This window comes from Empidonax traillii, unplaced genomic scaffold, assembly GCF_003031625.1.
Source record: "Empidonax traillii isolate 1590-97213 ecotype Southwest subspecies unplaced genomic scaffold, ASM303162v1 scaffold1117:size266551, whole genome shotgun sequence".
NCBI lineage: Eukaryota > Metazoa > Chordata > Aves > Passeriformes > Tyrannidae > Empidonax > Empidonax traillii.
Genome location: NW_020956310.1, coordinates 206,012 through 233,553, shown reverse-complemented (window position 1 = coordinate 233,553; position 27,542 = coordinate 206,012). Strand labels below are relative to the sequence as shown.

Sequence of the window (27,542 nt, the reverse complement as noted above, 5' to 3'; positions counted from 1 at the left end):
GCAATAAATAGGATAGGCGTTGGGGAGGGGAGTTCTGTGCAGCCTTGACACCCCAAAAATGGGGTACTGGCTCTCTGTACCACCCAAAATTAATCCATCTGCACCCCCGGTCATCCTGTACAAATCCCAGTTCAGCAGCCTCCTGCTTTTATTGCAATATATGGGGTTTTTTTTGCAGTAAAATCCCCTCCCCAGACCTGTTTCCCACCCCTCACTGTATTTTATTCCCCCGGCACAAAGCTTGGCTCCCGCCTTTGGTGCTCTGGCAGGAGGGGTAACAGCATTTTTTAACACCAGGATTTGGGTTTTGGGAGGGAGTGAGGCAACGTTGGGATGAAAAATCCCCATTTTCCACAGGTTTTCCCAGCGGTGAAGGGGAAAGGCACCTTTTTTCCCACCATCCCCAACAGCTGCTTCCAGGACCTCACGTTGAATTTTCCCGTTCAGTTTGCCCCCCTGGAGAGTTTTCCCATCAAATAAAAAAAAAATCCCATAATAAATATTAGTCAAAATTAATTGTTCAGCATGAACAGGGGGCTGTGCTGGAGAGTGGCAAGGTTTTCCTTAAGTTTTTTGGGGATTATTTGGGAGCACAGGGAGGGACACTCACTGGGCCCTGGCGGCACGCGGGACGACACGGCAGATCCGCACTTATAAATTATTATTATTTTTTTTTTCCATTTTGTTTCATTTTCCTTTTTATTTGGACATTGCAGAAATAGCCCTGTGTAGTGGATAAAAGTGCAACATACACAATATTTAAGAAAAGGAGGAAAGAAAAACCTGCCTTGAGGTCTGTCAGTCAATCGCAAACAGAAACAAGAACCAAGCTCAGGCGCCAGAGGCGCTTTTTTTTTTTTCCCCTTTTTTTCTTTTTTTTTTTCTTTTTTTTTTTTATGCACATCATGCAAAATAGTTAAAAAGAAAGATTAGAAAAGAGAAGTCAGAGAAAACCCCACGAGAGATCGACCGAGCCCTAGAAAGAGCAGAAAGCCCCGAGTGCTGCTCGTCTCGGGGAGGGAACCGCTGCCCTCCAGCATCTCCAAGTGTTTGGCACTCTTGTGATTACATTAAATATTTTTTTATATATATATATATTTTTAATAGAGTCTATTAAAGAGAGGAAACTGCCACAATATAAGAAAAAAAAAAAAAGAAACCAAGATCACCCACACTACAGACTGCATGTAGTTAGAAAAGCCGAGCGTCCCCCCCACCCCCCTGTACATATAAAATCTGTCCCTCTGCTCACAGCAACCAAGAAGTACAAGCTTTAAAAAATAAACCAGCAATTCTTCCTCCAGGCCTTTCCTTTATAAAAGTTTTGGTTTTCCCCCCTCGAGAACCTTAAAACGTGACTAAAATTAAATATATATATATATATCTATTTTATATAATTTCCCAACATCCAAAGACATCAACATAAAAAAAAAAAAAAACAACCCAAAAAAAAAAAGAAAAAAGAAATCATACGGAAGGGGATAGCGTGGTACATCCAAGTGCACGGATTCATTTTTGCAAGATTAAATAATGTAAACAAGGTGCCCGCTGGGAACAGCCCTGGCCAGGGGGGGAGACCTCGGGGGCTGCTCCCTCCCCGCCCCGTTTTTTGCTGCCCCTTTTCCTCTTATCCCCCCCCCCCCCTCCAAATTTCGCACGGCACAAGGTTCATCAGCCCGAGAAAAGCAATCCCGAGTAATTCAGACCGTGGTGTGACACCTCCGTTCATCCCTCGGGGTGGGGTGGGGGGCCGGTTGGAGCAGGTGGTTATTTTCCCAATTTCATATATATATATATTTTTCTTAATTTATTATTTTTTCATTCATTTCTGGGGTCTGCCTCGCTCTCTGCCCTCCCCTCCAGGCGCCTCCGGAGGGCAGGACGTGCCGTGGTGATGCTGTGGGACTGCAGGAGGGCGAGGACGGCGCTCCCGGTGCTCGCTCGGGTGGTCGCTGCGGTGCTGGGGGGGGGGGTAGGAGTATTTTTTGCCATTGTAAACCGGCCCCCTCGATCCCCCCCCCCTCGCCCCGGGCTTCAGCCCAGCGTCCCCAGGGAGGCTTTAAACGCCGGGAGGGGCCTTTTCGGAGAGGTTTTGCAGCACATCGTCAATTCTATCGTCTTCAATCACCACTAGAAAGCAGAAAGAGGAGCGTGAGGAAGGTTCTGCCGCCGTGGTTCCCCTCGCCCAAGGTCACCGTGGGGTAGGTTTCTGGGGGGTCCCGCATCCCTAGTGGGGCTGGTGGCAAAGCCACACGGTGCCTGACACCCCAGGGAGGGTACCTGACACGGGACCTGGAGACCTGCCCCTCAGGAAGCCCTGCTGAAGGGCTTGGAGCGTGGTGCCTTGTCCCCAGGGAAGGTCCCCCCTCACCTCTGTGGCCTGGGAATGGTCCCCAGGGAATGGTGCCATGTCCCTGGGGAAGGTCCCTGCTGCCCCGCACCCCGGTGAAGTGCCCAGGGCACAATGTCCTGTCCCCAAGGAATGTCCCCGCTACCCAACGCCCTGGTGACAGTCCTTGGGACGTGATGCCTGACAGTCCCGCAGGGAGCCTGGCGCTTCATGCCCTGCCCCAGGGGGTGCTTCCTACTGCCCTGCATCCCAGAAAGGTGCTTAATGCCCCATCTCTGGGGAAGATCTGGGGGATACGATGCCCAGCATCCCTCAGGGAGCCCAGTGCATCATACCCCATCCCTGGGGCAAGCCCCTGCTGCCCTGCATCCCTGGGGAAGGTCCCTAGGACACGATGCCTGACATCCCACAGGGTATCCAGTGCACCATGTCCTGTCCCCAGGGGATGTTCCCTGCATCCCGCTAAGATTCCCGATGCCCCATCCCCAGGGAATATGCCTGGTACACGATGCCCGACATCCCTCAGAGAGAGCCCAGTGCATCATGCCCCACCGCTGGGGCTGATCCCCGCTGCCCTGCATCCCTGGGGAAGGTCCCTGGGACACGATGTCCGACATCCCTCAGGGCTCCCAGCGCATCACACCCTGTCCCTGGGTGTCCTGCATCCTTAGGGAAATGTCCTCGGGACGCGCCGCCCAACACCCCGCCGGGGTACCCGCTGCATCCCGCCCCATCCCTGGTGGCCGTGCCCCGCATCCTGGATAGATCCGCGCTCCCCTCCGGTCACCCACCTCTCTTGCTGCGGCCGATCTGCCCCAGCTTGGGCGGCCGCTTGCCCTGCCCGCCGGCCAAGAGCCCGTCGCCGCCGCGGAGGCGAACGGGGAAGGGCAGCTGCCCCACGGCCGCGTCCCCCGCCAGCTGCCCCTCGCCGTAGGGCGGCCCCTCCGACATGGGGGCGGCGGGGGGGGACCCGCCGCCGCCGCCGCCCCCCGACAGCCTCCCGGGGCGCGGGGCCCGCGGGCCCGGGGCAGCGGCGCAGCGGGCGCGGGGCGGCCGCCCCGTCACATCCCGGCCCGGCCGGCGCTGCTTCGCGGCTCCGCGGCTGCGGCGGCGGCTCCGGCGGCGGCGGCGATAGAGGAGCGGGAGGCGGGACCGGGCGGGGCGGGGGCGGGACCGGCTCGGCCCCCCCGGCAACAGCGACGGCGGCGGCACCGCCTCGGCGGGATGGAGCCCGCACCTCCCCCTCCCCCCCCCCTCGGGGGATCCCCGGGGCTGCCCCGCCGCCTGCCCCGCAGCCTCCCCGGGGTGTCCCGCAGCATCCCGGGAGACCCCAGAGCTGCCTAAAAGGCACTCCCCTCTCTCAAGGAGGCCGGAGCTGCCCCGGAGCATCCCCCGGGGTGTCCCGCAGCATCCTTGGAAAACTCAGAGCTGCCTAATAGACACCCCTGGGGAGCTCGGAGCTGCCCTACAAAAACCACCCGGAGAGCCTGGGCTGTCCCAACAGCACTTTTGGGGAGCCCAGAGGTGCCCCACAACGTGCCCGGGGACCTCAGAACTGTCCCTCAGCTGACTGAGGAGGCCCGGAGCTGCCCCTTGGCATCCCTGGTAACCCAGGTGACAGGTTTAAATCCCAGGTAACCACAGCATCCCCAGGCAGCCCAGCACGTGTCCTCAGGGATTCTGGGCTCAGCCCCACGAATGTCCTGCAGAGCCCAGTAGAAATGAGCCATCTCAGGGCCTCTGGCACTTTGTGTGGTGCTGCAGCACGGGGAGAGTCTGGGTGCACTTGGCTGTGGGTCCCAAGGATGTGTCCCTGCACAAGCATTTCCTAAGGGCCTTTTGGGTCTCTGTGGGCTTTCCAAGGGGTTTTTCATGCAGTGTTGCCGCAGCAGTGTGGGTCATCGAGGTTACTGCCTAGCAAAGTGAGTAACGGGAAGGTTGGGGCTCCCATTTTGGGAAAGACCATGGCTGTGTGAGGGGTTTTCGGCATCTCTGCAAAGCCAAGTTGGGGGACAGTGGGAACAGCAGCAAAAAAAAACTGTTCAAGGCTGGGTTACAGGATTTCTCTGGAACTGGGAGCCTGGCTCGTTTCGGGGCTGAGCAGGAGCAGGGCATGGGAAGGATGGGGTGCCTAGCGGTGCCAGGACTGGGGTGCTGCTCCCAATCTCCAAACCCCTCATTTGCTGAAATCCTGAGCTCCTGGAGCCCCTCTGCCGTGCACCCCCGCCCGCCCCCGAGCTGTCAGCTCCTTACATAAGGTTGCGGCTACGCCCGAGATATCACAGGGAAAGCTTGGAAACAGGAGGCGAAAGGTAACGGGGAAGCACAGCCCCCCCAAAGCGTATTTTTAGGCTTTGCCTGATGGCTCCGTTTCACAGGCAAAACGTTGAGGCTCAAGGCTGTGACTGAGGGGGGGGTGTGAGACCTCCCTGCTGCCCCCTGTGAGGGGTTTTGGGGTGGTCAGTCCCCTGGAGAGGAGGGGACGCCTATTCCAGCAAGAGGGGTTCTGTATTCTGGGCTCGTGTGTGGATTTTTGAGCTGGATCTTGGCTTTTCCCTCTGGGACTCTGTGTTTCACAGGCTGCCTCACCGTGGCGGGCAGCCACTGCCATCTACAGCCGGTGGGTTGTGGCCCTTCCCGGCACTGGGACAACCAGGGACCCACTTTTCCTCAAACTCCAGGCAGCAGGTTGTGCCACAGAGGCAGAACGGCCTTCGGACACTGCCCGGCTGGTCTGGTTAATGTTTAACAAGGAAACAACCTGATTCTGTGTTAAATTAGGCTTTCCCTGCCACTTGATGGGAAACTATTTCTTTTTAAGCGTCCTAGGGGGATGTGAACAGCTTTGCCTGCCCTCAGGCATCAGATGGAGCTGAGGGGGTTTCCCCCCAAATCCCAGGGGCTGCTTCAGTCCTGGGGTTTGTGACTGTTCCTACTGGAGGCTCCCCCACACCCAGGAGTGTTTCTCTAATTGCCCTCCTCAGCAAATGTTAATTGCTTTGGGTGCATTAACCCTCTTGGGTGCAGGGACCGTACAGCATTTATGGAAAAACGTGGGTGTAAGGGAAGGGAATTTTCCTTTTCTGTGTTAGTTTGGGGGCTTGGTACTGCCTGTGACACGAGGAGGCAGCAGTGACTGCCACGTCCAGTGTGGGGGGACAGGCTCCCACCCCCTCACCCAACCTCCATCATGGCACAACTCCCGTCACCCCCGGGGAATGATCTGACACAAACACACTTTCCATCCTATTTTATTGCTTTTCATCCTGTTTTCTATCCCAGCTCAAGCCAAGCACAGCCATCAGCCACGGTGTTCTCACCTCTCCATCCTCATGTCCTGGTGTCACAAACCCTTTTTTTGGAGGGGGATCACAGAATTCACACACCCCCCACATGAGTTCTCCAACAGCCCCCCCCCTGCTCCACTGGAGCCGTGTGGCAGCACCACAGGGATTCTGCAGCCTCTGAGAACCCTTAAACCATCTTATTTTTGTTTTCCCCACGTTTTTATCAGCCAGGCAAGAGACCACAGGCTCAGCAACCACGACACAAACCCTGAGAGTCCAAATCTTTTAACAGAAGAGCTTCAAGCTGCGTCTCCCCCTGAGCACCTCACCCTTTGCAAGGAGCCACCTCTCCCGAAAAGCCTCCAGAGCGCAACATGATGCACGTGTGATCAGCTGCACAAGCACCTTTTCAGACCCAGCTCTGTCAAAGCACCCGCTCCCTCAAGCTCCCTCCCCTTCCCCGAAATCCACCGCCCAAAGCAGCGAGGCGACAAGAACCCCTTTGCGAGAGAGACAGCTCTGAGTGCCGAGAAACTTCCCCCCCCTCCCTCCCAAGAACCACAAACGGATTAACTGTTGTACAAAGGCACCACCCTGGCAATGCCCTGCCTGCAGATGGGGCACTTCTTGGGCTCGGGGAGAGCCTGGTAGCACTCGTGGCAGGAGCAGACGTGGCCGCACTCCAGGAAGACGCAGGATTTGGTGCTGCTCAGGCAGACCACGCAGGCGTTTTTGAGGGTGTCCCCGCCCTCGGCGTTCATCAGGCGCTCCTGGGCCTGCCGGAATTCCTCCTGCATCTGCCTGAGCTGCCGCCTCTCCCGGTGGTGCCGGTACTGCTTGCGCAGGAGGAAGAAGAGGACGGCGCAGGTGGCGACGCCAAAAACCACGGTCAGGACCTTCCAGAAGCGGGCGCTGGACTCCTGTTTCTGCAGCAGGGACTCGAAATCCACGGCGCTCAGGTAGTAGGGCATGCCCTGCTTGGGGGGCTGCAGCTTGATGGTGGCGTTGTCCAGCACCAGCTCTCCCACGCCGGTCAGCGCTGTGCCCACCTTCAGCATCTGCTCCGTCTCCTGGATGCCCTTGGGGCGCTCCCCGCTGATGTAGTGGCCGATGACGTCGGTGAAGGACTGCACAGAGGGGTGGAATTTCTCATACACCGTCTCCAGGCTGAGCTCGGCCGCCTCCAGGGGCTTCACCACCCGCACGGCCACGCCGGCGCCACCCTCGGCGGGCACCAGCTCGAAGGGCGTGGTGTTGGTTCTCTGGTGGATGATCTTCTCGTAGTCGTTCCTTGGGGAAGAAAGGGGGGGGAAAGTGAACCTGCTTCCCCTCACCCAAGGGATGACTGGGTTTTTTTTGGGGCACTGAGTTTATCTGATTGGGGCACCTTTCCCCTCTCGTGGCACTGCCCAGGTGTGCACAAGGCCTGTCTGCCCTCACAGAGCTCCCACAGGTAGTGTGGGCTCCCACCACCACTGGGGGAGGGCTGTGTCCCACCTAATCCCCTCCCTGTGGCATTCCCAGCTGTCACAAACTGCCCTGGGAGGGGGAGGCACCACCTGTCACACGCCCCAGTTTGACAGGTGTTATCGAGTGGCTCATCAAAGAGCGTCACCGAGCTCTTGCTTCAGCAGCTCTGGTGGGCCAGGCTGCTCTGGACCCTCCTCAGGTCCCCTGGGTGCAGGTTCACCTAAAACCAACTGATTCCTGTTCTGAAAGTGGGGGTTTTTTTTGGGAAATACCATCCTCCATAACAAGATGGGACTGATCGACGCTCTGCCCACGTTGGGTTACTCAATATGCTCTTCTCCTAAGACTCTCCCATGAGCTCTAAAAGCCCTAAAAATTAGCCAAACGTGCCTTGTTTTGGCAGCTGTCACTCTGGGGGCCACTGTGGGGTCCAGCTCTGAGGGCACCTGGTCACTCTGGCCACACCTGAGGCCATTTCAGGGTGTCAGACCCCCAGAGGGTGGGCTGGGAGGAGAATGTTTTGTGGGCACCAGACACGTACCAGAGGTGGGTGGTTCTGTTCCAGACCATCTTGTGCTCCTGCAGTGTCAGCCTCTGAACCACCCCCTTGCAGTTCTCCACGAACTGGCTGCTCAGGGTCTCCTTCACCGACCTCACCACACCTGGAAGGGAAATCCCAGGGGCAGGTGAGAAGATTGTTAAAACAAACAAAAAAAGAGGGACTTTGGAGAAGGGCCTGGAGAAACAAGACACAGGGAACGGCTTCCCACTGCCAGAGGGCAGGGTTAGATAGGATAGTGGGAAGGAATCCTTCCCTGTGAGGGTGGGCAGGCCCTGGTACAGGCTGCCCAGAGAAGCTGTGGCTGCCCCATCCCTGGGAGTGTCCAAGGCCAGGTTGGAGCAACCTGGGCTAGTGGAAGGTGTCTCTGCCCATGGCAGGGGGGTGGAACTGGATGAGCTTTAAGGTTCCTTCCAGCCCAAACTATTCCATGATTGTTAGGAGGGCAGAGGGCCATCTGTGTTTTGCCTGACAGGTGTCAGTGGCTGTTTGTCGGGGGAAAAATGAACTGATGGGCATAGAACGAGGGGTTGGAGATGAAATCCGCAAAGGGATGAGAGGATATTGCCCCCACCCCTTATTTGGGGCCTCGCTTCGGGCCCTGCCCGTACCTTCTATGACCGCATAGGGCACGCAGCGCCCGGGAGCCTCCAGCAGCACCGACCGCAGATCTTCGTCCAGCTGGACCCTCCTGGCGCCCTGTGGGGAGCAAACAGAGGCCGCGGCTCAGCCGGTGCGACCAGGCCGCGGCCTACGGGCCGGGCCCGTGCGCTCCCCCGCCGCACTCCTCGCACCCACCTCGAGCCCGCGGGCCACGCGGGCCTTCTGCCGGTACACGGAGTAGAACAGGGCGGTGATGGCGGTACTGGCGGCCAGCAGCGCGGCCTGCGCGGCCGAGGGCCGCCCGCTGCCCTCCATGGCCGCCGGGCCCCGCGTTACCACGGCAACCGCCGGCGCGCGGTGATGACGTCACGAGCGGCGCTCTGGCAGTGGAGGCGCCGCCATAGAGACGAGCGGTCCGCCAAGGGCGGGCGGGGGGCGCGGGGAGCCCCCAAAGCTTTTTTGGGGGGACAGGGGAGCACAAAATACACCCACACACACACACACACACAGGGTATATGTGGGGGAGGCGGGTCAGGTCCTGGCCCCATGCGGCTTTAGGGGGCTAAACCCCTTGAGGATTAAGGCTTTGAGGGGTCGGTATATGTCCCACCCCCCACCCCAGGGTTTTTATTGGGGGGGGGGCACATCAAGCTCCAGCCCACAACATCCCGAAAAGGGATTATTCCAAATGTCAGCCGTCATTTAGGACCTTGATAGCTGGACCCAAATCCTGACACCCCCAGGGTGCTGAGGGGAGAATCCGCAGTGCTTCCCCATCCCACCCCGGGGGTCTTGGGGGGACATCAACCCCCAGCCCCACAGTCCTAAGGGGGGGATTAGCCCAAATGCCAGTCATCCCTTAGGATCCTGGTAGCTGGCCCCAAATCATGACACCCCCAGGATGCTGGGGGGACCGTCCCCAGTACCCCCTGACAGTGCTTGGGTGGTGATGGGCAGACCAAATCTCACCCCTCTACAAAACTTGGGGTGGGTCAGACCGAAGGGTGTCCCCCCTGGGCTGGGAGGGGGGTATGCCCCCAAATTCCAGCCCTATAGCACCTTGAAGGGGGTTACACCCCATCACTGGGCTGTGGGGCACCAGCACCTCGTGGACTCCCCCAGTGTGAGGGCTCAGCCTCAGGACACACCCCCAGCCTCATTTTGCAGGGTCCTTCTCCCCCACCCCATGCAGGGCCCCACGTCAGGGTGGCAGGGACAGGGGCAGACAAGACCCTTCCCCACCCCACCTATTTCTTTGCCATTGCTTATTCTGAGAGAGCAGCGAAAGGGAAAGAAAAAGAAAAAAAAATAGTAATTTCTGGTGAACGGTTGGTCTTCAGAGCCTCGGTGCTGATTGTGGGGTGGGCACAGGGGTGCTGCAGCCAAGGACCTGCTCTCCAGTGGGTGTCCAAGGGGCTAAACCCCCCTCTCATTTCCCTGACGCAGGCGGCACAGCCGCCCCCCCAGCTCTATATTTAAAAACTCGAGTTGCCATGGTTACACAGAGCAGCTCTCCCCAGCCCTCTGTGCCGCAGGGAGGGTGCGGAAAGCCCCTCCTTGGCTTCCTTTTTGGAGGGGTAAATTCGGTATAAACCCCCCCAAAATCGCCTCAGTGCCGAGCTTAACTCTCCCTCTGCCATTCTCCAGCGTCCGGGCGAGACACAGGCGCCGTCACACCGCAGAAAACACACATTAATTTTATTATAATAATAATAATAATTGTTATTATTATGGCCGCTGCAGAGGAGGAGGCACGAGAGCACAGGTTCATGTGCGGGGCTGAGGGGGTTGCAAACCCACAGCGAGTCTTCCTCGTACGGGGAGCCGCCGTCTTGTCCGGGTTCACCCCCCGAGGAGCGTCCCAACACCGGTTGGGGGGCGCGGGGATGGCGCCCGACCCCTGAGTGGGGGGGATCTCAGCACAGCGGGTGCCGGGGGCCGCGCAGGCTGCAGCCCCTCATGTCGCTGGCCAGCCGCAGCACGGCGGCTCTGCCGGGGTCCCCCAGAGCCGCGCTGGGGCCGAAGGCCTCGTCCTCGTCCTCCTCCAGGATGGAGCTGAGGCGCGGGGCGCAGCGGGCCCTCTCGGCGGGCGGGCGGTAGGGGCACTTGGCGTTGAGCAGCCGCCGCAGGGGCACCAAGGGCACGATGGCGTCGCCCAGGAGCTGCTGCTGCACGTGGCGGCAGTCGCTCTGCCTCTTGAGCCGCTTGAACTCGTTGAAGGCCGAGGCCGAGGTCTGGTAGAGCAGCAGGGCCATGGCGCGGGCCTTGTCGGCCTTGGAGACCAGCACGGCGTGGCAGCGCAGCACCACGGCCTTGTTCTTCACCTGGTGCCGGTACACCCAGGCGAACACCTTGGGGTGCCGGCGGTCGGCGGCGCAGTAGGTGATGCGGTGCAGCAGGTACGCGTGGCCCGGCCGCCGCGCCCCCTTCTCGCTGGGGGTCATCCGGATGCCCTGCGGCCCCAGCGTCAGCTTCATCTTGGCCCCGCCGGCGCCCGCCTCGCTCTTGGCCCAGATCTTGCCCACCGCCTCCTCGGTGCAGCCCTCGCCCTTGGCGTGCAGGGTCACGGCGTTGCCCAGGTATCGCACCGTGTACGTGGGGTCCTCCTTGTTGAGCTCCACTTTCTGGCGCTTCCCGCGGAAGACGCTGCCCAGCCGCTCCAAGGGGCACTCGGGCAGCAGGTCCGGGCAGGAGCGCAGGAACCCGGCCAGCAGCGCCGCGTAGCTCAGCCCCGGCCCCAGGCTCTTGCCTTTGCACTTACGTTCATTTTCCACCAGCACGAACTTGCTCCGGCGCCACGGCAGCATCTCCGCTCCGGCCTCTCACGGCTCGGCTAATCCCGGAGCAGAAACAGCCCTCTCCTCCCCCCACCCCGCCACCCCCAACCCCTCAAAATCTGGATGAGGGGTGTCCCCACGCACACCCCCCGCCCAGAGGCTGAAGCCCCTACCCCGGAATGCAGCTTGCCGTGCCCCCCGATGGCGTGCGGTCCAGGGAGGATGCGGGGATGGATGCTCGGCCGAGGAGCCGCCGCGCTCCGGCTGCCGCCTGCGCCTGATGCTGCTGCGGGAGCGGCGGCGGCTGCGGGGACGCGGCTCTCCGTGGGCTGCTCCACCTCCCCGAGCACGCGGGGAGCCGCCGGTGAACGTCCCCCACCGGCTCCTCGGATGCGCGCTCGCTCCCTGCTCCGGCGGGGATACAGGGGTGGGGGTAAAACAACACCCTGTCCTCGTGCAAGCAGCCAGACCCTCCCGAACGCCGAAATTCCCTATTTTCTAATCCCGGGGAGGATGATTTTCGGGAGGGTCAGATGATGGTTTCTGACTCTGGCATGATAAAATGGACTTTTTGCCCTCCAGGATTCTGCAGATTTGCTGGCATTTTTTACCTCCAACCCCCTTGTCCCCCCCTGCTTTTTACCTGGTTTTCCCGAGCCAGCCAGACCTCCTTGCTGCTCCTCTTCCTTTTGGGCTGATCTGGCTTTTAACCTGTTGCTTTCATCCCTGGCCAAGGCCCCAGGACAACTTCTCTCCAGGGAATGTGAAATGTTATTTCCCCAGGGTGCAGCCTGAGGGAGATTTTTGGGGAGCACTGTGAGATTTCAGCCCTGCACCAGAGTCTTCAGCTGCTTTGGCTCAAACCCTGATTTCCACCTTTTTTTTTTTTTTTTTTTTTCCCATCTGGGGCTTCTTGTAGATGCAGCAGGGAGACCCCCACCCCCCCAGGTTGGGGATGCTCCAGCTGCTTTAGGATGGAAAAACAGGGAGGAGAAAGGAGGAGAAATCACACTGCATACCCCCACTTTTAGCCAATGTGGGGAGGTAAACCCGAGCAGGGTGCTGCAGGGAGCAGGAAGCCATTTCCCAGCAGCTTCCCAGATTTTCTACGGTTTGAGTGAAGCAAACACAACCTTAAAATAGCTGCTTCACAGGCAGACAGCACCAACCCCGCTCCTCTCACTGCCGCGGCCTCGACAGCCTCGGAGGTTTTCGCAGCCAAAATAATAAAAAATGCATGAATTTGTCTGTTTTTCGGCTTTTCTGCTGCAAACATGAGGTGTGTGTGGTTTGATCCTGGTGCAAGGATGGTTTTGGGGAGGTGTCAGGTAGGGAAATAGTGCAAATGAGCAAGGTTTCCATCCATACCAGCCTCTGTCCCTCGTTACTTCTGCTGTCACCCTCCCTGGCAGAGGTAAGGACTCTTTAGTTGCTCAGTGTTCATATTGACAGGGCAGGTTTAAACCCTTCCTGAAAGCTCCTTTATTTTTACAACCCACATCATTTAGTGAGGGGTCCCCCTGCTCTGATCTGCTCCCACAGTGTCTCCCCTCAGCTGCTCTGGGACTGGTTTTCCTTTTTCCTCCCAGTTTTTGGGGTAATGGGGATTGGAGTGGGGGCATAGAAGAATCTCTGGCTCATTTTATAGGGGAAAACAACCTGGATTTGCACTTTGAAAGCTGAAAAAAAAAAAGGATTCAGGGCTGTCAATCCCTCCTCTCACTGCCTGTTGCCTCGACTGACTGCCCTTGCAAGCACCCGGCTGTCATTGTTAGGTTCCAGAGCGAACAAGCACCCACACAGTGCAAGGAAAGTGGGTTTCCTGGTCATTTTCTGGATAATACGGATCCCAGCTTTGGTTTCTTGGGGTGCCTGTGGTGGTCTCACTGCCCCATGCTCCCTTCTCAGCTCCCAGAGTTTCTATGCCAGCAGAAGCCGCTGCCAATTTGGATGCCGCTTCTCAGCAGTGACCCAGGACCAAGATTTGCTGGTGAGATCAAAATCCTCCCCAAATCCAGCAAACCGGACAAAAATCCCAGTGATACATCCCTGGGGGCTGTGACACCCGTCCTTGCAGATAGAAAGTGGGGCAGGAAGCTCCTCGGGCCAGGGGGAAAATAGAGAAATCTTTAATTAAAAAGCAATTTGCTGATCACCCAGGAGCCCTTTTACCCTGCCGGAGGTGATTCCCATGGAAGCTCCAGCAGATCCAAATTTGGGCTCCAGCATGAGGGCATCCCAAAAAGGGCTTTTACCACTCGTGTCTTCACCCAGATTTCCCTGCTGCCTGTAGTTAAAAGGGAAAATGTGATACATATAGATATTATTTTTAATGTTTTCAATCAGACTAATTTATTTCTTTTGATCTCAGTGATCTGGAGACACAGAACCAGTTTTGAACTGGGAAGGAAAAAAAAAAAAAAACCTGAGAGACAGCAGCGGAAAAATGCCGGGACAGAGGAAAGGAGGAAGTAGAGAACAAAACCCAGGATAAACTGGAAAAAAAATGAGGCAGCAGGCAGGGAGAGGATGCCGAGCGTGATGCTTTGGGAGCCAGGGCTGTCCCTAGGGATGCTTCCTGGGGTTCGGCTGCGCGCCGGGGCGTTATCCCGGAGTCCCGGCCAGCCTATTTTTCCAGGCGAGGAAATATTTAACCGCGGCGTCAGCGGGCAGGGCAGGCGGGTGCAGGCATGGAGGGTGGCGGGCAGAGCCCAGCCCCGGCCGTGCCCTCGGGCCAGCCCCAGGGGGACCATCTGCAACTCCTGCTGCGCCGCAGCCGGGAGGCCAAAAACTGCGCCTACTGCCCCTACAGCCGCTTCCCGGTGGGAGCCGCGCTGCTCACGGCTGGTGGGGAGATCTTCTCCGGTAAGTCGAGGCCCCGAGACCCCGCTCTGGAATTCTGGGGAGCCCCCAGCGACCCTGTGGGAGTGCGCGGGGGTGTAGCGGGGTCACCCCGGAGTGTTGGTGTTGTGTGTCCTTCCCCTCCGCTGCCTCTTTGGCAGCCCCGGCAGCCCGGACGGAGCGAGCCAAAGATCTCGGCGGATGGGAGAGTACAGGAAATAAAATAAGGGAAGCAGGGAAAAAGGCTTTTCTTTGCAAATTCCCCTTAAAAAAAAAAAAAAAAAAAAAAAAAAAAAAAAAAAAAAAAAAAAAAAAAAAAAAAAAAAAAAAAAAAAAAACCACCAAAAAACCCCCAGAAAAAACTCCACAAACCACAATTAAGAAAATCTTTCCCGTTGGGGTGTGGGGTGGCTGGGGGGTTTTCCCCACAGGGTGCAACGTGGAAAACGCCTGCTACAGCCTGGGGATGTGCGCTGAGCGAGCTGCCATCCAAAAAGCCATCTCCGAGGGGCACACCAGCTTCAAGGCCATGGCCATCGCCAGGTAAGGGTGCTGCAAGAGCTGGAACAGGGAAGGATGGGATGGGGGGACAGCAGGAAATCCTCCAGTGCACCCCACAGGCAGATTCTGCTGCAGCAGCCCCAGGGTTTGGGGGAGAAAGTTTTTGTTTGGGTTTTTTTTTTTGAGAAATTAGGGGGGAATCTGCTGTGGCTCCGTATTAATTGGTACATGAAGGTCTTCTGCAGGTGTTCCCCCTTCCTCTGACCTCAGGACTGAGCTCTGTGCCCTTCTCCTTTGGCAGTGACATGGGGGACTTCATCACACCCTGTGGCGCCTGCAGACAAGTGATGAGAGAGGTGATGGCTCCTGTGGGGGCTTCGTGTCTCACCCCCTGACCCCAGACATGATCCCCTGACCCCAGACATGATCCCCTGACCCCAGACATCATCCCCTGACCCCAGGCATCTCCCCCTAAAACACCCAGAGGTGCCAAGTGGGGTGCAACCCCCTATCCCCAGCCCCAGGGCTGGCTCCTCAAATTGCATCATCCACTGGGAAAGGGATATTCCTCCCTGTTCCATGTGAGTGGGTGCTTGGTGGGAATCCATTAGCTCGCCCTCCCTGGGGGGTTTTGTTCCTCCAGGCCCTGGAGTCATTGCTCCACTTCTGGCAAGCCAGAAAACAGGGGTTTTCCTGGGAAAAGCTGAGCTTCTCGCAGATCCCATCCCTCTCTCACCTCCCTCCTCCCCACAGGCACCCCAGCACCCACAGCCCGGTTTTGGGTGGTTAATATTTAATGGGTTGTGGGGCTCGGCTCGAGGGAGGGATTCAGGAAGTTTGGAAGCCCCGGGGCTCACCCTGGGGGGTAAAAACACAAGATCTGAGCCCAAAATATCCTCGGGGGGGGGGGGGGGTGATGACAATAAGCCAATCTCAAATCCGTGCAATAGATGGTGATGCTTCCTCTGAAAGTAGAAAAAAAGGATTATAGGAGTAATTTTGGAGAGAAGTGCAGGTTCTTCTCCGTTCTCCTTCTTCTCCCTCATCAGGCTCTTCTCCCTGCTCTTCTCCTCCAGTTTGGCACGGACTGGGATGTCTACCTGACCAAAGCAGATGGCTCCTACATTGTCAAGAGGCTGGAGGAGCTGCTACCGCTCTCCTTTGGCCCTGAGGACCTGAAGAAGGTGTGAGCAGCGTGGCCACCACCAGCCTTTGCCCCTGGGGCAGCAGAGGAGGATGGTTTTCCCCAATTTCCTCGGCGTGTAAGCAGCTTTTGGGGGACGACACAATGGGGAAATGCATTTCTAGTGTTGAGTTACCTGTTCCTCTCACCTCCTGATTCAGCGCTGATTTTCAGACACCGGCTCCACCTCTCCCTGAGGAAACAACAAAATCAAATCATAGAAGTTCCCTGTTATTAGTAAGAAAAACGTCCAGATATCCCTATAGGCAAGGAAGGAGTCGAGTTTGATGCATGGCTCAAGTTCGGGCTTGTTGATACAGAAACAACTCCTAAACAATGCAAAATCATTGTTTGGGAAAATTCTGGACTCTCCAGCTCTGAAGAGACGTGAAAGCCAAAAGGAAAAGGTCCATCAGCCCCAGCAGTAATTAATGAGCCAGTCCAGATTGGGTGGATTGCTGGAATGGGATGGTTATTGCACTGAGCATGTCCTTTGCTCGTTTCTCTCCAGCTTGTTTTCCTTGCTTTTATTCCATTTATGGGGGGAGAAGAGAATGAGGAATTTTTGATTGCTTCTGCAGGGTTTTGTGCCTCCAGAGTGGTGCCATTTGCTGATTGTACTATTGATTTAATTACGCACAATGACAAATGAATGTGTGATATTTCCCAACCAACGCTGGGTTGGGCGTTTCAGCCCATGCCCAAGTCAAATAAAGGCCGTTCTGGTTTATCTCCTGCAGTTGTAGCAAGTGATGAAACACAGGGAATGGGGTCCCTGGGCTGTCCTGCTGCCAGGCAGGATCAGGGGGTGGTGGATGTGACATGGGAACATCATGAGGTTCAACCTTAGAGCCTCTTCATGTGCCTTAAAGGGGACTTATAATAAAAATATAATAAAGACGAGGGCAGAGATTTTAGCAGGTCCTTTTGAGGGATAGTGGTTTTAAATTAAAAGAAGGTTGATTTAGATGTGAGGAAGAAGCTTTTTATAGTGAGGGTGGGGAGGCCCTGGCACAGGTTGCCCAGAGAAGCTGTGGCTGCTCCTGGATCCCTGGAAGTGTCCAAGGCCAGGTTGGACGGGGCCTGGAGCAACCTGGGCTGGTGGAAGGTGTCCATGCCCATGTCAAGGGGTGGGATGAGATTGGCTTTAAGGTCTGTGCCCAGATCAGTGCTGTGCCCCGCTCCATGCCCTGCTAAGCACAAGGCACACCCAGCTGTGCCCTGCTCCCTGCCCTGCTCCATGCCCTGCTCCATGCCCTGCTCCCTGCCCTGCTCCATGCCCTGCTCCATGCCCTGCTCCCTGCCCTGCTCCATGTCCTGCTCCCTGCCCTGCTCCATGCCCTGCCCCATACTCCACTTCATGCCCCATTCCATGCCCCACTCCATGTCCCGTTTCATGCCCTCCTGCTCCATACTCTATTCCATGCCTCACTCCATACCCCATTCCCTTCCCCATTCCGTGTCCCATTCCACGTCACATTCCTTGTCCTATTCCATGCCCTATTTTGTGCCTCATTCCCTGCCCCAGTCCTTGTCCCGTTCCATACCCCATTCCATGCCCAGTCCCTGTCCCATTCCATGCCCCATTGCATACTCCACTACGTCTCACTTCATGCCTCATTCCTTGCCCCATTCCCTTCCCCTCTCCATTCCCCCTTCCCTTCCCCTCCCGTCCCTGTCCCGTGCCCTCTGTGGGCGTGGCCTCGCACTGCCCGTGGGCGTGGCCTCAGTGCGCACCCTCCCTCCCCATTGGCCCCGCTTCCCCTGTCCCCGCCCCCCGTCCCCGCCCCTCTCCCCCCTCAGGCAGCCATGGCGGTCCGGCTGCTCCTGGCCCGGGCCCTGCGGCTGCTGCCGCGGTGCCGCCCGCCCTGCGCCCCCCGCGTCCACCCCCGCGCCGACCTCCGCACCGACCCCCGCGCCGACCCCTGCACCGGCCTCCGCGCCGCCCCGCCGGCCTCGCCATGGCGGCCGTGGCTGTCCTGGCTGCCGGCCGCCGGCCGCCTCCTCCTGCGCGGCCCTGCGGTCGGGCTGGCGGCCGTGGCGCGGCGGGGGCCCGGCGGGGCCTGCCTGGCGCTGGCCATGGCGCTGGGGCTGGTGGAGCCGCGCCTGGAGGAGCAGCGACGGGCCGAGGCGGCGTGCCGGCATATCCAGGTGGGGAGGGGGCTACGGGCCCGGGGATCCCGCTGGGGAGCGCCTGGGGCTCCCTCTGCGAAGGGGAGGGGGGCACTGCTGGGAAAGCCTCTCAGACACCCCTCATGAAGGGGATGGGGGGGCCTTGTTTTAGGGAGACCCTCAGAAACGCCTCGTGAAGGGCACGGGGGGTTCCTACTTTGAGGAGTCCCCCCAGGCACCCCTCATGAAGGGCGTGGGGGTCCTTGCTTTGGGGAGAACCTTAGACACCCCCATAAAGGAGAGGGGAGGGTCCCGCTTCGGGGAGCACCGTAGACACCCCCCCCATAAAGGGGAGGGGGGTGTGTGTCACTGCAGTGGGGAGCCCCCCCAAAAACAACCCCCCATCTTCCCCCAAGGAAGTTGGAGGGTGCAGCTGTGAGCAGCCCTCAGGCACATCCCCAGAGGTGGGAACTGCTGGGAGCAGTCCCCACAGGCACCTCTTCCTTCCCCAGAATAGGGTCCTGGAGAAGCCTCTTGCTCAGCAGCCTCTCGACACCCTAAAGCAGGTACTGGTGTGGTCCCCACAAAGGGAGTGGGGTCAGGGCCCTGCTGGTGGGAGTCTCGTGTCCCAGAACACTGGTGTTGACCCCCAGGTTTGTCGCCTCTCCCTGAGACAGAGAGGGATCCTGCAGTGCTGGGCCAGGCTGTGCTGGCAGGGCACTGGTGACGGATGGTGCTGAATGTATTTCCTGGGTAAAAATAGACCTTTGGTGCCCAGTGCCAGCTGTCACTTGCTCCACTGGCTGGCAGACACATTCCTGTGGAGGTTCTGCCTTTCCCTGAAGTTTCTCAGGATGCTTTCTCTCCCCTGCTCTTACTGGGTAGCTCCATTTGCTGCCCCTGAATGTGTGTCTGTTCGTCCCATGGCACATCCCTGGGGTGGCCACCACCATGTTGGGGCTGTAGAGAAGTGCACTGGTTTGTATCAGTGCAGGTGACAATTGGGGCACCACCAGACCTGTGCTGAAACTCCAGAACAGCCTCCTGAGTGTTGTCTTCTCACATCTCTTGATTTCCTCCCCCATTTCCCTCCCGTCATGAATTCACTCTTCCCCAACCTAACCAACCCTCGTACTTGGCTGCCAGAAAAGCTCAGGGCGTTGTTTTTCCTGTTGTTGCTCTTATTTGGGTTTTCTTTTAAATGCTTTTTGCCTGATTTATTTATGGAGAGTGAGAAAAATGTAACAGTGCATCTCTTTTTAGAAGTATTCAGTTAGACTTGTCTTTACACAGTCACAGAATCATGGAATGGTTTGGGTTGGAGGGACCTTAAAGGTCTTCCCATTCTACCCCCTTCCACTATCCCAGGTTGCTCCAAGCACTGTCCCACCTGACCTTGAACACTTCCAAGGATGGGGCAGCCACAGCTTCTCTGGGCAATATATTTATATTCTAGGTTGGCAAATGAATCCTCCTCTTTACTCCTTTTTGTCCCTCAGAAAGGGCACCTTTGGAAAAGACTATTATAGTAGTAGATTGCTCCAGACGGTCTCCAAATTATTTTCCTCCTGGATACAGTGATTTGAGCCTGATTGTGGCTTTCAGGTTGTCCAACCCAACAGGATGTGTGATACCACCTAAACACCGAGTTCCCCCTCGCTGGGAAGTCTGGAATAACTGAGCACGTTCTTCTGTCCTAATTCCTTTCAGACGGTGTTCGTTGGGAAGAACAAGCCTCAGAGAGATCCCCTGAGCTCCTTCCGCTGGCAAGGCTTCAAGCTGGAGGAATATCTCATCGGCCAGCCCATCGGGAAGGGCTGCAGTGCCGCCGTGTACGAAGCAGCAATTCCCTTCTCTCCCGGTCCTCGGGAATGTGCGGAGAGCAGCCACCTCCCAGCCGCGCAGCCGGATCACGGCTCAGCCTCCCAGGCAGCTGAAGAGGAGCCTGTAGTGAAACACCAACCGAAAGGGGCTTTTCCCTTAGCTATCAAAATGATGTGGAATATCTCGGTAAGGAGTCTGCTCCGAGTCCCTGTGTCTGTGGCTGGGGAATTCTGGCTGGAATGTTTAATACTGGAGTGTTGAAAGCGCTAATTATGGAGCGCAGGATGAGTGTGTCACAACAAAGCTGTTGATAGGTGACACTGGAGATGTGGAGTGTTAGGAAGGAGTCCCAGAGCGAGGTAATTAGCATTCATCATCCTCTGGAACCGACACTGAGAGCTCCTGCTGCTGGAGTTGTTGGGTATGGAGGGGATGTTTTGGGAAGAAAAGGTTTTCTGAAGCTGGCTCTGATGGAAAGGTGTAAGAATGGGAAAACCTATGATTTAGGAATTGGTGTTCTGTCAGTGTCAGCACAGAGATGGGGTTTCTTCCTGAAGAGTCACAGGATAGGAAGTAACCTTCCTGCTGGGTCCCCTTGCCAAGATCTGCTCCAGATCCCACCCCACGTGACTGGTGATCCAACCCCTCAATGTGGCTATTCCACATTAAAAAAAAAAATCCACAGGGCTTTCCCTATTGAAGAGGTTTAGTGGCACTTGATGTGACAAGTGGATGTTCTGGGCTCCAGAAGTACCCTGGCATTTAGCTATGGGCTTTTCCACTTGGGTTTGGGAGTTGAAAGTAAAGGCAGGTAAAGGCCTTGCCACATCCCTTGGTGAATTCTTTAAGCAGTTAATTACCCTCCATGATTTTCAAGGGAGGGGAGTCCCTGGAATTTTGTCTCAGTGGATCCAGCTCCAGACACAGTGCCAGCAACAGGATTGTCTGCTCTCAGCCTGCAGTGGATGATTCTGGAGCTTAAACCGAGGTGGGGTGTGGTTGTTGTTGCAGGCTGGTTCCTCAAGTGAAGCCATCCTCGATGCCATGGGCCGAGAGCTCGTTCCAGCCACTGGAGTTGCTTTATCCGGGGAATACGGAGCTGTTTCCGGCAGCAGGTATGGACACTGTGGAAATGGGGATGGTTCCCAAATGGTGATGGGCGAATTCTATCCATGGGTTAATGTTGCAGCAATATGCACTGTTAGGAACCTGGCCAGAGCTTTCTAGAACAGTTCCTGAAAGGAGATAAACCTGGGGATTATTATTTGGTGTGCAGGGAATACCCACAGCTAACCCTTGTGGTCCAGAGGGTGTTGGAAGGGCATGCCAATGCTTTGGGAGCATTTGGGGTCCTGCCAAGAGTCTGATGGGTGGCTGTGGCCAGGCACTTCCTGCCCAATGCCTTAGTTTCCCTGTGTGTGAAATGTGTTGGTAGCTGGTGAGTCAAAGGCTGGAGGAGCCACTGATTAAAGATCATTTCAATATGCACCCTGGCGCTTTTTAATTGCAGAAATACACACCTGCAGTGGGTAACAGTTTGAGTGTATTAAACATCAAATGATTTCACTGTAATACAGTTTGACTGTGAGACTTGAGAACTGGTTTGGTGTAAAATGGGTGCTGGGCAGGGAGGCTGAAACTGGGTTAGTGCAGGAAAACCAGTGAGAAGGAAAATGGAAATGACTCTTTCGCCTGAGTGGGAAATGAACAAGCAGCATGAAGGTGGAAAATCTCATGGAAACTTTTAAATTACCTCAAGTTAGCTCTCTTTTTGTTCAAAAAATACATCTTTTTGTTCCGTTTGAAACAATGGAGTCCACAGCCCAGATTGCCTGATTTAAATTTCAAATCCATCCCGGCTGCCAATACAAATGAATAATGAATGCCGTGCCCTGTGTGGTTGGCTGGGAATGCAACAGAGCAGCCAAAGGGGTATTTGACATTCAAGGGATGAGAGGTCTGTGTTGCAGATGCAGACAGGTAACCTGCTTTTCATGGTAGTCAGAGCTTCCTGCTGGTGCCGTAAAATAGAGGGTCTAAATTGATACTTCTGGTGTGAGGTTGACCTTATTTAGTGTCTAACAAAGTAATTGTGTTTGGATTTTTTTCCTCTAGAGCTGTCGTAGCTCCTTTTGAGTGGAAGAGCAGCCTCTGACTGGCTCTGACCTTGTTAGCAGTGTGGAAGGTTTTGTGGGGCTTGAGTAAAATGAAAGGCTGAGTGTTACGTGTGAGGGTTTCTATCAAAGCTTCGTTTGCAGTGCTGGTTAAGCACCTGTATTTCCTGTGTGGCCATGGAATATGGAGAAATCCAGTTACTACAGGAGAGCCCCTGTGAAGCCTTGGCTGGCTCAGTTTACTGTGGTAGATTCTGCAATCTAAAAAAGGTACTGGAAGCTGCTGTGGTGGATCCACCTTGGAAATGCTGGGCTGAAGGTGCCGTTTGGGAAATGGGTGATGAGGGCAGAGAGGCTGCTGCCCGTTTTCTTCCTCACTGAATGAATTCAGGATGTCAATGTCTGACTGTGTGCTTAACGTGCAGTCCTGTAATCCACGCTATGCAGCTTTAATCTCTCTCTGATGAGGTTTCCAGTGCAGAATAAATGTGTTTGCTCACTGCTGTGGGACCCTTTGGTGGGGAGGATGTGCCATATTAATGGAAAAGTAATTCCAGAAATAACAGCAACATGTCTGTGATCCGTCAGAACTGACCAGGAGACTGATGCAGTCTGTGGTGCCTCTCCTTCCACACAGAAAACCCATCCTTGGGAGGAAGAAGTTGCAACCCCATCCGAATATAATCCAGGTGATCCGAGCGTTCACATCCTCTGTCCCTTTGCTGCCTGGAGCCTTTGCTGACTATCCTGACATGCTTCCATTGAGCCTGAATCCCAGAGGGATCGGTCACAGCCGGACACTCTTCTTGGTGATGAAGAAGTAGGTGGAGAGAATCAGGTTAACGTGACTTGGGTACTCGCTGCTGTGCAGGCCCCTGCAAAGCTTGGGCCTGGGCTGCTGCCAAAGAGCAGAGCAGGCTCTTGGAAATGCCTCCCAGGACTGTTCCAAGTCCTTGAGATTCTAACTCTGCTTCCACAATGAACACAAACCGTTCTTTTTAATAATTACCCCAAATTAAAGTAAGAAATGTGGAGTTTGTCCCCATTCGCCTGCCCTCCTTAAGCCTGAACTTCACCCTTAGTCTGAGCACGCCGCTAGAGATGGAGTAGAATCAGTAATGAGACGAGCCAGCACTGAGGTTGAACTGCCAGTGATAAGCTTCCAGGATGTTAATTCCCAGTTTTTTCCTTGTTCTGCCTAGTTACCCTTGCACGCTGCGCCAGTACCTGCGGGAGAACACTCCGGATGTTCGCCTCTCCACAATGATGATTTTGCAGCTCTTGGAAGGCGTGGACCATCTTGTTCGACATGGGATAGCACACAGAGACCTCAAGTCTGACAACATCCTGGTTGAATTCGATTCTGGTACGTAGATCCCTGAGGGTAAATGCCAGTTTATTCGCAGAAGGGATACAGTCATGTGGGTATTCTCACCCAGCTACATGTGGGAGGGGAAAAAAGCATCAAACCCTTTGAATCTCAGGTTTATTTTTTAGTTTAGTGTTTGGTATCACTGCAGCAGTGGGGAAGTCATGGATCCTGTCTGTGCATGAGGTTTTGGATCATTAACATGGACACAGAGCATTGCTGAGGCGATGCATTGCATGAGCACAGCCAACATTTGCTGCAGCATCTGATAACGCCACATTTGGGATGCTGCAAGTGCCTTTGCTTCAGGCTATTGGCTCTGTCATCTCTCTCAAGCCAAACTGCACAGAGAGCCTCTTAAAATCTTACCTCACAACCAGGTTAATTCTGCTGCACCCTGGGATGATGAAACATGGATTGGGAGCCAGGGGAATCGACTGTTACGGCCAAAAGCAGCTTTTTCTTGGGCTTGTTCTGTCAACCTCAAACAGAGCTCGTTTTCAGTGTGATTGAGATTTAAATGGGCAGGAAGCAATAGCAGGCAGGTCTGTGTAATTAGGAGTGGAAGAATTAGGTTGAAGAGTATCAGGGAGAGACAGAGAGTACTGGAATCCACCCTGCCTTCCCTGAGAGATGATATGGAGGATTCCCTCTTCCCCAGGGCTCAGGATTTGGAATCATAGAATGGCCTGGGTTGGATGGGGCCTTAAAGCTCATCTCATGGGCAGGTACACCTCCCATTGGACCGGGTTGCTCTACTGAATCAACCATGTGGATGAGGGGATGGGAGTGCACCCTCAGCCAGCTTGCAAAGGACACCAAGCTGGGTGTTGATGTGATGTGGCGTTAACTGCAGCCACGTCCTCCCAAGCTGACCCCTAACTCTGCCAGCCCTGTGTTGTTCACAGCTGGCTGCCCCTGGCTGGTCATCACCGACTTCGGCTGCTGTCTGGCAGATGAAAAAGTTGGCCTGAGGCTGCCTTTCACCAGCTCCTACGTGGATCGGGGTGGCAACGGCTGCCTTATGGCACCAGAGGTGAGTCCCTCTGAAGTGGTGGTTTGTGGTGCTGGTTTTCTGCTTGTCCTGCTGTCGGGACTAAAAGTTTTGGCAGCATAGAAGGTCCGTGTCCTAACTTAAGTTAGGCTTGGTAAAACCTGAGCTGAGCACTGTCCAACAGACACCTTGAGCTCTAACAGGTGAAATGTAATCAGTTGGTGTCTTTCCCCCCCAAAATTTACTCTTCAGTTTTAATTCAGGCCCCTTCCTGTGTAACTGTAAAGAATTATGTGCAGCAGTCCTTGTGTTGCAACAGTGGTTTTTGGCTGAAGTTCAAGGCAGTTGTGAAATTATTTACAGTTCCTTTTTATTTCTCTGATGATAACCCTAATAAAAGCCAAGACACCCTTAACTGCCTACTGGACCTGGAGCAGCTTGCCGTGTTGTCGGTTGTTCATCTCCATGTCTCCTGTCTCCGTAATTCCAGCAGGAAATAGCCCTTGGGACTCGGAGAGTGCCAGTCAGTGGCAACAACTAAAGCTTAGGTGCAACGTCCAAACTCCTCCCAGCATCCCAGTGGGCTGAGCAGTGCCAGAGGCTTATTCCATGCCAACAGGGAATATGTACACTGGAGATCTCAATGGAACCCACCTTTGGTTTCAGTCTTTCAGCTGATTACAGGGAAAATGCTGATTTGACCGTTGAAAATCAAATTTTAGCACAGAGGCCACACTTGGGCTGTTTATTTGAGCATCCCCCTCTCTGTGGCAGGTGATCACAGCGTCACCTGGTCCTGGCACAGTGATCAACTACAGTAAAGCCGACGCTTGGGCTGTTGGAGCGATCGCTTACGAAATCTTGGGCCTGGCCAACCCTTTCTATGGCCACGGGGACTCGACCCTGGAAAGCAGAAGTTACCAGGAGGACCAGCTGCCACTCCTGCCTGATCACGTGCCCCTCGAGGTGAAGCAGGTGATAAAGATGCTGCTTCGGAGGGACCCCAACAAGGTAAGACACCGTTGTCCTCGAGATATTCCCTTTGGGAGTGTCATTTGTGGATTGTTTTGCCTTGGAGGGCTGTGGGTGCAGGAGTTGATCCAGATCTCACTGCAGGGGTCAAATCCAAACAAAAAGCCTTCGCCGAGGAGCAGTGGTGCTGAATCATTTCAGGGATTTCAGCAGATGTTTGTGTCAGGACTGGACCTCAAATTGGGGGTTTCACTCACCAGCCTGACACAAATAATCACAAAGAGCTTTTAGTTGACAGGGAGTTTTGTCAGTGCAGAGGGATCAGCTAACCTTCCCTCTCCCTCCTCTTGCAGAGGTTGTCTGCGAGAGTTGCTGCAAACGTGCTTCACCTGAGCCTCTGGGGTGACAGTGTTGTAGCATCCAGGACCCTGAAACCCGACCAGATGATCGCCTGGCTCCTCTGCCAGTCTGCTGCCACCCTGCTCACCAACAGGCTGGTGGATAAAAGCCGGGTAGAAACCAAAATGAAGATGTGCTTTTTGGCCAACCTGGAGTTTGAAGACCTCTGGGCAGCAATATTTCTGTTGCTGGCCTGGAGGAGCCACTCTGGGTGAAGGAACCACCTGGAACACGAGCATCTCAGATAAATGGCACTTTCTAAAGGCACATAGGAACCTGTCCTTTCTGTCTGCCCAGAATCCTGTAGTGCTTTAGGGAACAAACTGCAGGCCTGTGTTTAGGAGCTTGAGTTTCCTCTAGCATGTGTTAGCACACCCTGCTTTTCTCCCCCTGCTGGAGGAGATGCCTTTGCTTCCTTACTCTCTGGGTGGGAGGGTGTGTGGACCTTGCAGGTGTCCTGAGGTACGTGGTTGGTTTTGCTCCCATTTGGGAATTCTTTCTCGACTCGTGTGTTGAGTGGAGCAGGTTCCCTTTGAGATGGGGTGGGTGGGAGGAGGCTGCCCTTTGCATGGAAACATCGCAATTTTAACAACACTGAGAAAGCTGAGCTGACAAAGGGACGTGCAGTGTCTCTGTTCTTGGGGAAACCAGTGGTGATCTGAGGCTGATATTCCTGTGGGCTGCGAAATGACGAGCCTGGAAGCTTCCTGGTGAGGTGCTGCCTGGTAACGTGAGCGTCAGCAGCACTGAGTACCTCACAGCTGTACGCAGGATAGTGGAAGCACATCGTCCTCAAACCCCGCCTGTGTCTGTTCTTAACTGTTGTGCTTGTGTGGTGACGCTGCCGCAGGGTCCAAGGCTGAGTCAGACTGTGCAGTTAGGGATGGTGCTCCAAACAAAATGAGGCTGAGCAGCAGCACCTGCTTGAAGAGCTTAGTGTGATGCTCTGCTGTTTCACCTGCCTGTTTTTAATTCAGTCAAATTAATCCAGTCCTTCGGTGGGGAGGGCGGGAGACATCAATCTTTTAAATAACAACAGCCATGTTTATGAAACATCATTCGATTTTGTGTCTATAAAATGTGTTTAGAGGAACTTGGGGACAAAGTTATTGATGCTTGTTGCACAATAAATTGAAGATAAAGCTCTGTGGCTGTGTGAGTTCTCTCAACTGTTCAGCTCTTTCCAGTGCTGACTGTGGAACATGGTATTTTATTCCAAGTGAGCTTCCCAGAGAGGAATTTTGCTTGTGGATGTGCCTGTTCTGTGCTCTCCTGCATGGTGTATCTTTGGCTGCTCCTGCAGTTTCCAGGTGGAATGACAGCAATGGCTGATATCCCTAATCATCACATGATAATTTTCTGCCAGGGTCTTGTACAACATTTCGATTCAACAAAGAGGGAATCGCAGAAAACTGAGCTCTTTGAGGAAAAAAGTTGCAAAAAAAGACCTTTGTAATATTGATCTGACCCAACCAACAGGAGTGCTGCTTTTTCAATACTGAATTCTTGCAGTGTGACTGTGCTGCCTTGGGGTTGTGTGTGCTCTCCCATGAGCTCCATGCCCAGGTCTGGCAGCGAGGCACGTTCCCTGGACACTGCCTCTGGAGCCTTTTGAAGAGAAAGTACTGTCTCTGTGTGGTGGATCTCTGCTCTGAGCCCTCGTTCTGCTGTGAACATCATTCCCATGCCTTTCCCTCTCTCAGGTCTAGTCTCTACATGAGTAGGGAGCAGAATTAGGAGCTGAAGCCATCTGATTTCAAGCTCATTGGTGTTCACCCAGCTAGGGTTTAATCTGTGCTGGTCAACTCCAGACACCGGAAACTTGCTTGCCCTGGCAATCATTTCATCTCTGTCCTCAAAAACAGCCTAAAATGCTTGTCCCACAGCTTGTCCCTCTGGTCCTTAAATCCCTGTTAATGCTTCCCCTGTGCTTGCATTTTGTCCGCCCGTGGTTCTGCTGAGCTCAGACTTTCCTTTTGTTTTCTTTCCCTCCTGCCTTCCGTTTTTATGATTCTTCAGCATTCTGGGTGCTTTTGTGAGGTGCAGGTTAAAAGTACAAGCTGTTAATGCTGCAAATGCCGCCGTGCTGTCTGTGAATGCCCGAGGGGAGCAAACTGTGACATTTCCCAGTGCGTCCCCTCCTGCCCTGTCCTGATAATCCCCGCAGGCTCTTGGTGGAGACGCTCA

General features: G+C 55.3%; 5 protein-coding genes and 1 long non-coding RNA gene across 6 annotated transcripts; 2 read left to right on the top strand and 4 right to left on the bottom strand.

Moving 5' to 3' along the window:
- Positions 1 to 680: 680 nt before the first annotated feature.
- On the bottom strand, positions 681 to 14,264 carry LOC114068728. Its single transcript, XR_003573654.1, has 3 exons — positions 14,238 to 14,264; positions 9,692 to 9,695; positions 681 to 1,221 (listed from the first exon to the last, which is right to left on the bottom strand). It is a non-coding gene; the product is annotated as an uncharacterized LOC114068728 (long non-coding RNA).
- Positions 1,333 to 3,462, bottom strand: CAMK2N1 (calcium/calmodulin dependent protein kinase II inhibitor 1). The gene is made up of 2 exons (XM_027905076.1): positions 3,142 to 3,462; positions 1,333 to 2,130 (listed from the first exon to the last, which is right to left on the bottom strand). Exons 1-2 carry the CDS (start codon positions 3,299 to 3,301, stop codon positions 2,060 to 2,062), a joined length of 231 nt encoding a protein of 76 aa, XP_027760877.1. The 5' UTR covers positions 3,302 to 3,462; the 3' UTR covers positions 1,333 to 2,059.
- MUL1 (mitochondrial E3 ubiquitin protein ligase 1) lies at positions 5,586 to 8,621 on the bottom strand. Its single transcript, XM_027905063.1, has 4 exons — positions 8,465 to 8,621; positions 8,278 to 8,365; positions 7,649 to 7,769; positions 5,586 to 6,927 (listed from the first exon to the last, which is right to left on the bottom strand). The coding sequence occupies exons 1-4, from the start codon at positions 8,582 to 8,584 to the stop codon at positions 6,207 to 6,209; spliced, it is 1,050 nt and encodes a 349-aa protein (XP_027760864.1). The 5' UTR covers positions 8,585 to 8,621; the 3' UTR covers positions 5,586 to 6,206.
- Positions 9,872 to 11,141, bottom strand: FAM43B (family with sequence similarity 43 member B). Its single transcript, XM_027905064.1, has one exon. It carries the CDS (start codon positions 11,074 to 11,076, stop codon positions 10,186 to 10,188), a length of 891 nt encoding a protein of 296 aa, XP_027760865.1. The 5' UTR covers positions 11,077 to 11,141; the 3' UTR covers positions 9,872 to 10,185.
- On the top strand, positions 13,693 to 16,301 carry CDA (cytidine deaminase). Its single transcript, XM_027905075.1, has 4 exons — positions 13,693 to 13,911; positions 14,319 to 14,430; positions 14,690 to 14,744; positions 15,465 to 16,301. The coding sequence occupies exons 1-4, from the start codon at positions 13,737 to 13,739 to the stop codon at positions 15,576 to 15,578; spliced, it is 456 nt and encodes a 151-aa protein (XP_027760876.1). The 5' UTR covers positions 13,693 to 13,736; the 3' UTR covers positions 15,579 to 16,301.
- A 1,079-nt stretch (positions 16,302 to 17,380) lies between these two features.
- Positions 17,381 to 26,503, top strand: PINK1 (PTEN induced kinase 1). The gene is made up of 8 exons (XM_027905060.1): positions 17,381 to 17,722; positions 19,394 to 19,693; positions 20,519 to 20,622; positions 22,259 to 22,441; positions 22,824 to 22,987; positions 23,899 to 24,026; positions 24,759 to 24,995; positions 25,310 to 26,503. Exons 1-8 carry the CDS (start codon positions 17,381 to 17,383, stop codon positions 25,568 to 25,570), a joined length of 1,719 nt encoding a protein of 572 aa, XP_027760861.1. The 3' UTR covers positions 25,571 to 26,503.
- The last annotated feature ends 1,039 nt before the right edge of the window (positions 26,504 to 27,542 follow it).